The 13,097-nt window shown below is 37.8% G+C and overlaps 1 protein-coding gene across 1 annotated transcript in view; it reads left to right on the top strand.

Annotated features, from left to right (window-relative positions):
- CUNH10orf67 (chromosome unknown C10orf67 homolog) overlaps positions 1-11,874 on the top strand; it is a 97,522-nt gene extending 85,648 nt beyond the window's left edge. Inside the window, exons 14-17 of the mRNA XM_025199710.1 lie at positions 2,588-2,675; positions 4,658-4,738; positions 7,857-7,962; positions 11,481-11,874. Coding sequence (XP_025055495.1) covers positions 2,588-2,675; positions 4,658-4,738; positions 7,857-7,962; positions 11,481-11,500 — 295 coding nt within the window. The 3' untranslated portion in view covers positions 11,501-11,874. The remainder of the gene's footprint in view (positions 1-2,587; positions 2,676-4,657; positions 4,739-7,856; positions 7,963-11,480) is intronic.
- Positions 11,875-13,097: the final 1,223 nt, after the last annotated feature.

Raw genomic sequence — 13,097 nt, 5'->3', positions numbered from 1 at the left:
AAGAGAGGGGAGGCAGAGGCTAGGAGGGAAGGGGTATGGAGGGGGAGCAATGAGGGAAGGAGGGGCCTGAAACTGGGAGGGCAGGCAGGAGGCAGAAGTGTAAAGCGGGGGGAGGCATAAGGAGGGGACAAGATTCTTGACACCTCCCCGCCCCTCACTGCCTACCCCACTGCAGCAATGGGGAGATAAATTAAAGATGACTCTCCAATAATTAGATGTATACACAGAAAATTATAAGAAATGTATACATTTTCCATGTATACAGTCTAATTACTGGGGAGTCATCATAAATTCATTGTAGTCTTAGATTCGAGTAAATGCGGTAGTTTATTTCTTCAATAATATAGGATGCACAGAAGCTTTTTGTTGCTGCTTTCAGCCTAGTTTTTTTTCATAGATTTCATAGACATCAGGGCTGGAAGGGACCTCGGAAGATCATCGAGTCCAGCCCCCCGCCCAAAGGGCAGGAAGTCAGCTGGGGTCATAGGATCCCAGCAAGATAAGCATCCAGTTTCATCTTGAAGGTGTTCAATGAAGGCGCTTGAACCACCTCCGGTGGCAGGCTGTTCCAGACCTTGGGGGCTCGGACAGTAAAGAAGTTCTTCCTTATGTCCAGCCTGAAACGATCTTGAAGTAGTTTGTGACCATTCGACCTTGTCATCCCTTGGGGCGCTCTGGTGAACAAACGTTCCCCCAGATGCTGGTGGTCACCCCTGATAAACTTGTAGGTGGCCATCAGATCACCCCTGAGCCTGCGCTTTTTCAGGCTAAAGAGCCCCAGGGCTCTCAGCCTGTCATCGTAGGGTCTGCTTCCCTGACCTCTGATCATGCGCGTGGCTCTTCTCTGGACTCTCTCAAGCTTCTCCACATCCTTTTTGAATTGTGGAGCCCAAAACTGGACACAGTACTCCAGCTGCGGCCTCACTAAGGCCGAGTACAGGGGGAGAATGACGTCCCGGGATTTGCTTGAGAAGCATCTATGGATGCAAGCCAGCGTTTTGGTCGCTTTACTAGCTGCTGCATCGCATTACAGGCTCATGTTCATCTTGATGACCCCCAAGTCTCTTTCTTCCATAGTGCTAGCCAACATAGCACTGCCGAGCCTATAAGGATGCTGCAGGTTTTTTTTCCCAAGGTGGAGAACCTTGCATTTATCGGCGTTGAACACCATCAGATTCTTGTCCGCCCGCTTGCTGAGCCTGTCCAGGTCAGCCTGGATAACCTGCCTGTCTTCTGGTGTGGATGCTTTGCCCCAAAGTTTGGTGTCATCGGCGAACTTGGCCAGTCCGCTTTTTCTTTCCTTTCTCTATTGTTTTCATTTGTATTCCTTAAAGTCTATAATAGGCCATATCAGTAAAATAAGATGTATTTCATCATCAAATGTTCTTTTTGAATTGTTGTTTTGTCTCATAAAAGAAAAAAACTTAAGATATTAGAAAAAAGAGTTACCATATTTATACTTTTATTCATCATTATACCTTATATAAAACACAAAACCATTCTTAGTCTGTCATTTGTAGTCTAAAACAAAATGGAAATTTTGGAATGCAGAACCACTGAGAAGTGGTTACATAATGATTTGAGAAAGAAGGTCAAGAGAGAAAAAATTAGAGGAACTAGATGTTGTATTTGTCTTGGGTTAAGTTGTGCCTGTGTTTGTCCCAGGATTGGCACATATACACATCGCCCTTCCAATCAGGGTTTAGTGAGCAGCTACATACGCTGCTGCTTTTTTGCCTTTGATTTAATTATGCAATCCCAGGACCACTGTTCAGACACACTTCACAATGTTGTGGTACATGCTGTTAGCACTTCTTATTCCAAGAACGCTTTTGGGGGTTTGTCCTTGAATAACAGACATATGTCTGAAAGATTGAACTTTGTCCCAGCATAAAATATTTCCCTCCCAGGACAAATGAAATATCTGTTTGTAACTTGAGTAAATTAGCTAAAAAGTCAATGGATATGAGATTAGAGAGGACAAGCAACTTTTCAAAAGGAGAAATAATAGTTTTGAACTGAGTCCAGAGATGAGGAGGAAGTCACTGAAGGACAACAAATACAGGGGATTGCTCAGTTCTCTTAAATGAGAGAAGCTTAGCTGCAGTATTTTTGAACTCCTGGTCAAAATTTAAAAGAATAGAGTTTTAAAATGTAATTTAAAAGAAAAGAGTTGAACTGAAGACCTGAGTTGTGCTGAGTGCTTACAGATTTAAGTGGGATTTTAAAGAACATGTCTTAAAACTCAAGCTTTAATCTTAATAGTCCTACAAAATATATGAGATAACTCAAGTAATCAGTCAGTGGCCATGGAATTATAATCCATGTTTTTAAACAATCCAGAAGTTCAGGCTCTCGTAAAGTCTTTGTTTTGTGTACAGCTTAACTCTAGATTAAGTAGCAACCAGTTTCTTATGTCAGAAAAAGGTTACTTTACTTCAAATTTTTCCTAGTTAATATTTTGAAAATCAATAACAATATTTTTAAATTAATTCATTGTAATTATTCAAAAATATATTAAATCACTACATTTTATAATCTCTGCATATTTATGTTTTGAATTAACACATTGTCCCTTTTTTTTTAGCCTCCATGCCATTAAGAATGAGATGTTTCTTAGGCAATCTCTACAGCGTCAGTCAGCATCATTTAACCATGCAACCTTCAGTCAAACAGTATGTAAAGACAACTAGGCAATTGTTTTGTTCCTTTTAGTGGTTTGGGAGAGGATGGGAGGGTTGGAAATTCTTTCAACTTTTTAAATACAGCATAACGTCAAACAAATTTGAAAGTAAGCAGTATAAAATTTATGAGGCAATGCTTGAAATATAGTGTATATTTATCTGCACGTTCACAATCCTGTGTTGCTTACACTAATTACGTACATAACTGTAGGTGAAATTCAGGGATGGGTGCTCTTGTTGGGAAGCAAGGTTAGGCAAAGATCACAGTGTCTTGTGCACCACAAATAATGCCATTTTAAAATCTTCAATTAATCTGAGAACTAAGAGCATGACTGTAGTTTGCCCAAGGTACCCATATAGGAAAGAAAGGGGTGGTAAGGAGCTTCTTTGCTCAGTGAGTTATTTGCATTGTGTCACAACACATTAAGGAGCAGCAGTCTTCAAGGAGCCATTAAGTCTCCATTAACTTCTTACAGAAGTGGGTGGGATGACAGAGTGAGAAAAGTTTTAATTCTGGCCTTTCCTTCTCCTCCAAAACAGCTGCCATCACAGCTGAGATGTCTTAAGAAGGAAGTAATCTAAGCTAGGTACTGGCACAGATAATTTCGCCTCTGGATCAAAGAAGGACTGAGAGGTTAAATCTTATGAGTCCTTTGAGTCTTAAATTAAATCTTAATTCTCTAAATTTCAGAAGAGTCACAGTTCAATCCCTGGTCCACTCCTGCCCTGGCACAAATACTTACTGCCCTATATTCAAGACAAATTGTATTCTTACAATGTAACTCTAATTGAATAGATACATTCTATTTGGAAAAGCATCTAAGGTGGAAATTTTGGTAAAATAGAACTTGAGAGTTTATTAAACATATTTATTACTTGGCAATTGAGTTTATCCAGGGAAAAAAAAAACTTTTATTAGCAGAGGTGCTTGCATTTTGATGTCAGGGCAGTGTTCTGATTGCTTTTTGCTTCAGGTTGGTCACAGCTGTAGTGGGCCACAGTTCTCCTATCTACTAGACTTTTATCACCTGCACAATAGAACTTGACATAACAAAAGAAGTCTATAAAACCTGCAGTTGAATGCTTCCAATTCAAAGACTGTGTCAAAGAGTACTTCTGTTGGATCTAACTTATTTTAACTGCAGATGCCTATCCTAAGGAATAAAGATATACATCCACACTCAGTTGGCTCCAAGGAAATGAGTGAAGTCATAAAATACCCATACATTCCCCTAACTTATAGTTCAAAAGGAAAGTCAGTAAAATCAGTCCAGATTGAGAGGTCAGGCAAGAAGTGATACAGCAATTTAAGACCCAGATAGATAGACAATTTAAGACCTGGGGAGACAAAGGCCTGACTGTGATGATATGGTTGGGGATGGTCCTGCTTTGAACAAGGGGTTGCACTAGATGACCTCCTGAGGTCCCTTCTAATCCTAATGTTCTATGATTTTATTATTCTAATTCTGATTATACCTGCAAAGGAAAACTATCATCAAGGGAACTACCCCTTTGCTTAAATTTAAGCATGTATTTGAGTGCCTTGCAGAACAGACTTTTAATGCATAAAAGCAGAATATTTGCTGCAGAAAATGTCCATTCGCTACAGAAACAAATTTAGAATTTCTTGATAATGATTAAATTAAATTAAAATATTAATGTTGCTTTTACATATTTTTGTATTAATCCATACTTTTTACTGAGTAAGGTCACACCAAATCCAGCTCTGGATATATTCCATTCTCCTAGTTATAAAGGAGTTGTTTTAATTCAACCATATATGAAACTACATATTTTTTAAATATATCTGTTGTCTGTGTCATTATTCTATGTAATCCCTATGTAATCAGATGAATAAGACATACACCATTTCAGTATTGTATTAATGTTACTTACTTATATGCCAGTATATAGGGTCTTGAGCAAAGACTGTTTTAAACATGTTTAATTTGTAGTTCATATGTTACTTGCAGGTTGCTGTTCCTCTCTGTACTGAAACTGGTTCAAGTGAAATGAAGATGGATAGAGGTGGTTTATATGTGCCCTCACGTTTGGTATGCAACCTAATTTTTCACTAAATGTAAATTATGTTCTAAATGTTTCTGTGATTAATATGCATAGTACAATTTTTGACAGTTTTGAGAAGTATGGAATCAGATTTTACGTAAGAATCAAAAGCTATGATTTGTACAATGAAAGATTGAGCTGCTGATTTTTTTTAATAGCGGCCAATGCTTTATTGTACATTTCTGAAAATTCTCTGTACTGATTTATATGCTAATAGTCCTTTACAAGTGCTGTTTACTTTTACATGAATGCAGGGATTTTTACAATTTTCAGTGTTAAATAGTGACTGTGTAATAGGGTTACTCTTATATTGCATTGTTATTGTATGCATTTGATAATAAATACAAGATTCTGTTTTAACTATAAGGTATTATTTACAAACAGTTCTAAGCTTTTATGATTGGAGATATTGCCTTCTGAGTATGAATTGATATAACTGTCATAAACAGTATGAAATAAGAACTGTATGAGCCTGATAAGGGTCAGCTCTGACTAAAGTAGATAGGAATCATGCACTTAATTTGGGACCACAGTAACTATTTTTTGACAAATGTTTTTGTCAGTTCCATGGGTTTGTTGATTAGACTTCTGGATGACAGATATTTAGACATTACAATTTAAGATGACAGTAAAATAGATGTAGTTAGACGGAGTGAAATGGAATATATTAAGAGCCTGGGACCAGCATAGTATTGAAGTGTAATGAAAATAAAACTTTGTTGATGCCTTTTAAAAAAAATGAAAAAGTAATACCAAACATTTTGTTAGAGTTGTTATATGGAATTCAAGAAATACGCATCAAGGTTATAAGAACAACTCTAGCCCTCCATCTAAACATTCAATTTACTTACACAAATTTTTAAAAGAAAAAGAAAAGATTAGCAATAAGTAAAAAAAAAGTCTGAATGTTATCCATCTATCACATAGCTTTCTCTCAGAAAGCTGTATATGAAAATATAAACACCTTAATCACATTCATACAGGGATTGTGAATGATCTGTTCTTCCATAGAATTATATCTATTCTACCAAATCAAATAATATAATAAATGTAATAGATGTCTCAGCTAAAATCTTTGGGCACCACTTGTTATACCATCTCATAGCATGGGTAAAAGGTGAAAACATATTATATGAACATCAGACTGGATTTAGGGATGGATATTCCACTATTGGTATCATATTTATCCTTTGGTTTTTCAGACACAAATATATGCAAATGCACAAATCAGCATTGTACGTTGCATTTCTTGATCTATCAAGAGCTTTTGATGGTATAGATAGAAGTAAACTTCGGGAAAAATTGTTAAATTATGGGGTTGACCCTTCTCTTTTACATATGCTGATAGAATATCATAAAGATACATGGCCCCAAGTTAGGTGGGGCCTGAGAGGGCACACTTACACAGAAATTTCAGATACAAAAAGGAGCTAGACAAGGATATATTTTGGCCCCCTTGCTATTTAAACTTTATATGAATGACATTATTGGAAACATGCAGGATTCTCATTTTCATTCCCCAAAATTACTAGCAACTCCGATCCCTATTTTAATGTACACAGATGACACCATCATACTGTCAAGAACTCCCATCGGATTACATAGATCAATTACAACTTTTGAGCATCTTTGTGTACAAAATAACTTAAAGTTAAATTATGCTAAATCCAAAATAATGTTTTGGGGAAGCCATTTGATGAAATACCCATGGAATATGGAGAGAATCAAACTCAAAGTTGTTAAAACCTGTAGGTACCTGGGTGTGATGTTTACAGCTTTTCCATCATGGAAACACCACATTCAGTTGGTTAAAACTAAGGCAGCCCAATCAGCAGTGGCTATAAAGAAATGTTATGAGACCACAGCAGGACAATCAGTCCAAGCTCTCATATTAACATATAAAGCCAAAGTTGCGTCCCAGAACCTGTATGGCGCTTATGTATGGGGCTATGCCACCAGTAATGATGTAGACATACCTCAGAATAAGTTTCTTAGGGCTCTTCTAGGTCTTCAACTCCCGCATCCTTCTTGAGATTAGAGACGGGATTAGATTCCATTTTAACTAATATTGTTATTAGAATGGCAGGATTTTCGTTTAAAATCCTGCCTCTTCTACCGTCTTGCTTGCTCAAATTATGCTATATAGAAGACATCAGTAATCCCCCTTCTCTTCAATCTCCCTGGCTAGCTTTTCTCTCCGCACTTTTGCATTTTCCAGGATGGGACACTATGTCAAAGACAATGAAAGACTCTTCTCCCCCATAGAAAAGGTCCGGGTTTTCCAGAGGTCCAGAGATGTTGCCAGAGAGAATGATTTTGCAGTGGCTAGGACTACTTGCATTGCCTCTCTATATATTCTTTGGAAATTAGATGGGGGGGGGGGGGGAGGAGTGGCGAAAGGTATTTACAGCTGCATCTCAACAATAAATGGCAAACCTCTTTGACTAGACTTAGGACCAAGCAGATGCCCACAGCTGTTTTGGCTGGTCATAGACTTTCTATTCCAAGTGCTAAAAGATGTTACCCAGTCTGTCTAGGAGTTTTGGAATACTATTCATTATGTTTTAGAATGCCCTCTATATAACGAATGAAGGAGAAAGTATTTATTACCGTTCTTGCAGAAATTGGCATACTTTTCAAATAGAGAGAAATTAATATGGTTCCTCCAGCAAACAGATCCATATTTAGTAAACTGTCTTGCAGTTTTTGCTTACAAGGCTGAAGCAATCAGAGCTAAACAACCTTTACTGTTGATATGACTGAAAAACTTTATCCCTATATTTGTTTTTTACTGAGTTAATTGTGGACTATGCATAACATTTTTATAGATTCATGGTCTGATTTATCACCATATTTGTATTGGTTATGTTAATTCTAGGAGTAGGAATAATGCTTTTATAATGATTGGCCCTATTTTATTATTATATTTGCATTTCTGTTAATTTTGTTTAAATTTATATTATGCCTATATATGTCTGTTATGTTGCTATGTTATGTTGTTTTTGGGAGCATGGCTTTCAGCCAGAATCCTTAATAAATTGAATTGGATCGAATCAACTTAATCAGCTTATGCCCAGCCTTAACCAGAAAATGTTCCCCTACTAGCCACAGATACCTTCCCAATCATCTACAGAGAGAAAAGAAAAGAAAGGAGGGGTTACAGATGTTCAGATTACAATTGGAACAGAAATGTACAATTTGTATGAAGATGGTGAGTACAAAATTTTGGGGGGGAAATAATGTACTTTTTTATTTCGTTATGTATTTCTAGCTGCATAGCTTATGGTTCAGTGTGATCCTTTTTATCTTTATATTCTATCTTTGATATGGCATGAATCTGAAATCCAGTTTATCCCATTATCCAATAGTCAGTGGTACATTTTCAGTAACATTTATGAGTACAGGATTCTTAATGTGTAAGAACCCTGTATTTAATTCCATCCATACTTTTCTGAAAAGATATGCCTGAAAGGCTTACATAGAGTTTTTATGAGCACACTTTTTTATCAGACAAGTGTGAATATGTGATATTTTAAAAGTAATGCAACAGTCTGATGAAAGGCAAAACACTATTCATTAATTCTTTTATAAGCATTAGGAGAATTATGAATTGTATTTATTATCTAATTTAACAGTTTGTTTAATGAAATCTCAGGGTCCTTTATCTAGTAAAGCACTTAAGTATGTGCCTAATGGTATACAAGTCAGTACTGTATTTTATCAAATCTAAGACAAGGTTTTTACCCCAGTCAACATAGGAGAGAAAGCCCCTTGTCTTGGATTTCAGTAAAAAGCAGGGTGGCAGGCAGCTGCTGTGGTTCCAGCTCTGACCCCAACCCTAGGCTCAGGATAGGAGTCGGAGCCACAGCCACTGCCAAACTCCACCACTTCTTTGCCCCTTGCGGCTGCTTCTGCCCCCACACCACCTTCCCAACTCCTGCCCTCCCCCTCCTCCCCCATCACTCTTGTGGCTCTTGCTCTAGTCCACTGCAGCTGGGGACAAGGAACACAGTGTGGCTCCAGGCCCTGACCAGGCAGGCAGCAGTGGTTGGAGCTGTCACCACCACAACCACTGCTGTCTGGGTGGGCATAGGCCAGAGCTGGAGCCGGGGGGGAGGTGGCAGAAGGGACAAGTGCTGGGGCCAAGGTGCTAGGGAGAAACGGCATGGATCAGATCACTTGACTCCCTTGCCACCTGCGCCACCACCACCCACCCCGCTTGCTTCTGCTTTCCCTGCTACAGTGGTTGAGGTGGGATGAATTTAAGACAGTTTTCCAAAAATTGGATTCTAAACATGGAAAATTATAAATCACAGATATAATATAATTTTCCATTGTCTAGAATCTAACTATTTGGAGGGGTCATCTTAAATTAGAAGTCATCTTGGATTTGGGTAAATATGGTAACACCACTGAAATCCAGAAACTTCACTTGTCTAAACTTAAGCACATGTTTAAATGCTTTGTTGGACCAAAGCCACAGTATGCATACATCTCATTGATAATATGGAAACTGAAACTAGATACCACCCTTACCTTTTGTGAAGATAAATCAGTCATTTGTTTGTTTGGGTTATAGTAGACAAACAAAAAAACTGATTAAAACATTTACATTTGGCAATGTTCTGCTCTTTCATTATGTTTTCATAACTCCACACCATTTCCATCTTTGATGCTCATAAGTGCAGAGAAAACCTACATATGTTTTTGGAAGTTAATCTTGTCAAGTTAATTGTGTAGAAGTGGCATTGCAAGTCTTTTATAGTCTTCCAAGTCATTAATGTTGCCAGCTTGCCTGGGGAACATTACTTCATAGGATCTGCAAAGTACTTACATGAGTGTGCTCATTGTTTTCAGAGCCTTCTAGTCCTGTCACTGAAAACCTCCTGTCTCCTTTGTCGTTTGGGTTGGCATTAGCTATTCTGTGTTATTTACTGAAGTAATACCATTGAGCAAGTTATTACTATGTACCCTGGAGGTAGTAACTCAAAACTGTGTCGCTTCCCATTTCACACACTACCATGTATTAGGCCTATGAACTGATGCTAAACAGTCAAATAACGAACTTCTTTCTTCATGGCTAATGATCTCTATAGCATGATTTGCAGTATCACTATCCATAAGGATTTTCCTCATGACTGAGGGTAAAGTAAGTGCCAGACTGAAACTAAGAACTGTTGTATTCAAGAGGACTTGAATCTGTGCAGGCTTGAATCTGGCTTCCTTTTTGGTGGTGACTCTCAATCAGGTTTGACCCAGAGAACTATTTCTCTTCCTCCTGGAGGAACTGAGCTCAATATCCCTAGTTCTTAAATTCAGAAATCATTATCCCAGAGGGAATGAAGTCAATTATCCCTGAGCATAAGATCAAGAACCTTTGAGGAATCCTTGTGTACAGACATTTTGCACTGGGTAATGGGGTAAGTTGGTGGGTGCATGTGTGTGTATGTGGGTGTGCATTCCTCTGTAGTTGCAAGTAATTCTCTGTGTGCTACATACTACAGAGATGAAATGCCGGTTAGAGCAAACTGAAACAGCATGCACCAGCAAGGAGTCCAAAAATTTCACTCAGAAAAGAGAATTAGTTTCATGTCTGTTTGAACTTGATCACAGACTATCTAGCAAGTACAGACATTTCTTAGATACTGATGAAGCAGGAAACTGATGGTCTCCATAGCATCAGTAACATTATTGATCGGTTAGTAACATTATTTATTAGTAAACACCCATTTTTCTATGCAATTCTGCCAACTTTAGAAATTGCTTTTGCCAAAGAGGGAATTTCCTCACTGGAGAAACAAGCATAATGCCTCACATATCACATTAGAGACAAAACTTTCTGAATAGTGGGCCTGGATGCTATTTGTAAAACTGTTAAATGTGCATGAAGCGACATTTGAGTCCACTTAGCATACTCAACAGATAATGTTTAAATGCAAAGAAATAATTGTGAACCTCAGTGAGACACAACTAAATGGAATTTTAAAAAGAGGCATAGGACATTTTGAGAGACTATGGAGCCTCCTCCTCTATCTCTACAGAAGGACTTCTGATCCCCTCTATCTCATGGGACCAATGACAGGTCTCTCCTGCTGCTTCTCACCTGGGACTGACTCCCAAAGCCTCATGACTGGTCTTTTCTTCTTTCTTCCTCCATTCATACATAAATTCTATGCGCTGTTATTACAAAGGGGGGGGTGTGAGGAGTGGGGAGATAGATAGCACAGAGCCATGATTCTTTGGCCATCTCTTTTCAATCTCTGACACCATTCCATCATGCTTGGGGGCTAGCAGGCCTCCCACTGCCAGCTTACTTTTTAGCCTTTTCTTTGTCTAAGTAAGAGAGAAGTCAAAGAGTTACATAAGCAAAACATAAAAATAGTCATTCCCAAGTGTAATCAACAAATCAGATGCAGGCTGTTCCCTTTCTTCATTCTTCCACAATCTACATTGTTCTACAAAGAATACCAATACTAATACTAATACCAAGAATATGTAAAACCAAAAGGCAAGCTACATATTTCAGTTTCCCATAGAATATATGTGTATGTATTGAATTCTTCAGTCAGAAGCCATTCTTACTGAGTAGTGACTGAATGAGGTACAAAAACAAAATGGACATTTTTCAAGGTACTAAAATTAAATAATTTAAATGTGGCTATTTAATAATTGAGGAACTACAGTCTGCTGGTTGTAATACTGAGTGGTGTCCACCATTACCTTGTACAGGATCCAAATGTCAATTTTGATTCTACCAGCATTTCTAAGGCACATCGTCAACCATGACTAAGTTTTTCCCTAAGTATAACTGAAAAACAAGGCTAGTCTTCCAAAGCTGTTCTACTCATGCTGCTTTGATGCTTTTCAGCGGTCCCATTATGATGGAGCTAGTGATAGCATATGTAGACACTTTGCTTCTGTTGCTGTACTGCTTCAAGGAACAAACTATTTTTACTCAGCAAGTGAAATTTCCACAAGATTGTTATTGTTTACTAGGGAAAACGCTTCAGACAAATTTTGAAAGTCACAAAGTTGCTGCTTATCACCACAGAACATTTGATGTGCTTCAAAAACTACAAGAACCATGGTGACATTCAAAAGCAAGATAGAAGAAAATGTTGTTTTGCCGGACAACACTGTACTTCAAGGCCACTGCCATGAACACATTGAAAATGTGCCCTTACATAGAAAAAAATCACAAATCCAGCTATATAAAATGAAATAATGGAAAATATGCCTCTTAAAATTGTGAAAAATATTTCTGAGTAAAATTTTGGATAATGATGATAATTGAAATATTATGATAATTATGATAAATGAAAAAAACAGCTTCTCCAAAAATAGAGTAAGTGTTTTTGTGACCATGATATCTTGGTGACATGGATATTCATAAATTACACGTTGGATTATGCAATGTAGCTTTTACTTACCAGACGTAATCATATCAATAAGTGGAGCTATAATAGAACATTGAAATGTAAGCATTGACAGCTATTGCAGATATACTATGAAGATCACTAATAGGTAAAGGTTAGTATCAGGGGCCGTGTTTACATGAGATACTGACTGCACAGTTGTTACTGTGCAGTCATTTAGTACTTGCATAACCAAGTACTAAATAACTGCGCAGTAACCGGCAGTAGCATCCCTGCATGGCTTCGAGGAGATGCTATCTGCGCTGTAGCACCACATCACAGTTCATACCCTACAATGCTACTGTGCAGTATGAATGAGCTATTGCACAGCAGTAATGAGGTACTGCACAGTAAACATGTGGTGTTGACATGGCCAGGCACAGCAGTCAATCTGTAGCAGAAGTAACCACCAACAGCAACTACATTTTGCTATGAACATACTTTACATTTCACAGTACCTTATGAAAAGGTACTAACAGATACTCCTGCTTTTGCTTACAAAAAGGCAACCTTAATTTGAAAATCAGATTAACAAAATGCCATATTTCTGGGCATAAAATATGGGATTTTAAGTACATTACTAGGCACCTATATCTGTCCAACAAGATGGACCCTCAATGCAGATGCATTGGCATCCATTTCTGAGAGCTTACTTGTGCACTGGGAAACTTGCGAGGTTGTAAATGATGCAGCAGAAGATCTTGATATAGATCAGCTGAATTGGGATATAGCAGCTCAGATGAAAAGTTTAACTTTCTCTTTGGTACTGCAGGAAGCTAAAGTGTTAACCACAGCCTGTCTGTAGGAGGTGAATATTTCAGTAACAGTAACTTTTTCAGCAAACATCTCTTATAATAAAGACAATTTAGTCTATCCAATACAATGAAAACTTCTACTTTATTCTGGTAGCTAATCTACTAGAAAAGTTTAA

Source organism: Alligator sinensis, unplaced genomic scaffold (genome assembly GCF_000455745.1).
Source record: "Alligator sinensis unplaced genomic scaffold, ASM45574v1 scaffold221_1, whole genome shotgun sequence".
Taxonomy (NCBI): Eukaryota; Metazoa; Chordata; order Crocodylia; family Alligatoridae; genus Alligator; species Alligator sinensis.
The sequence above is the reverse complement of the archived record's forward strand: the minus strand, read 5'-3'. Positions and strand labels throughout refer to the sequence as shown.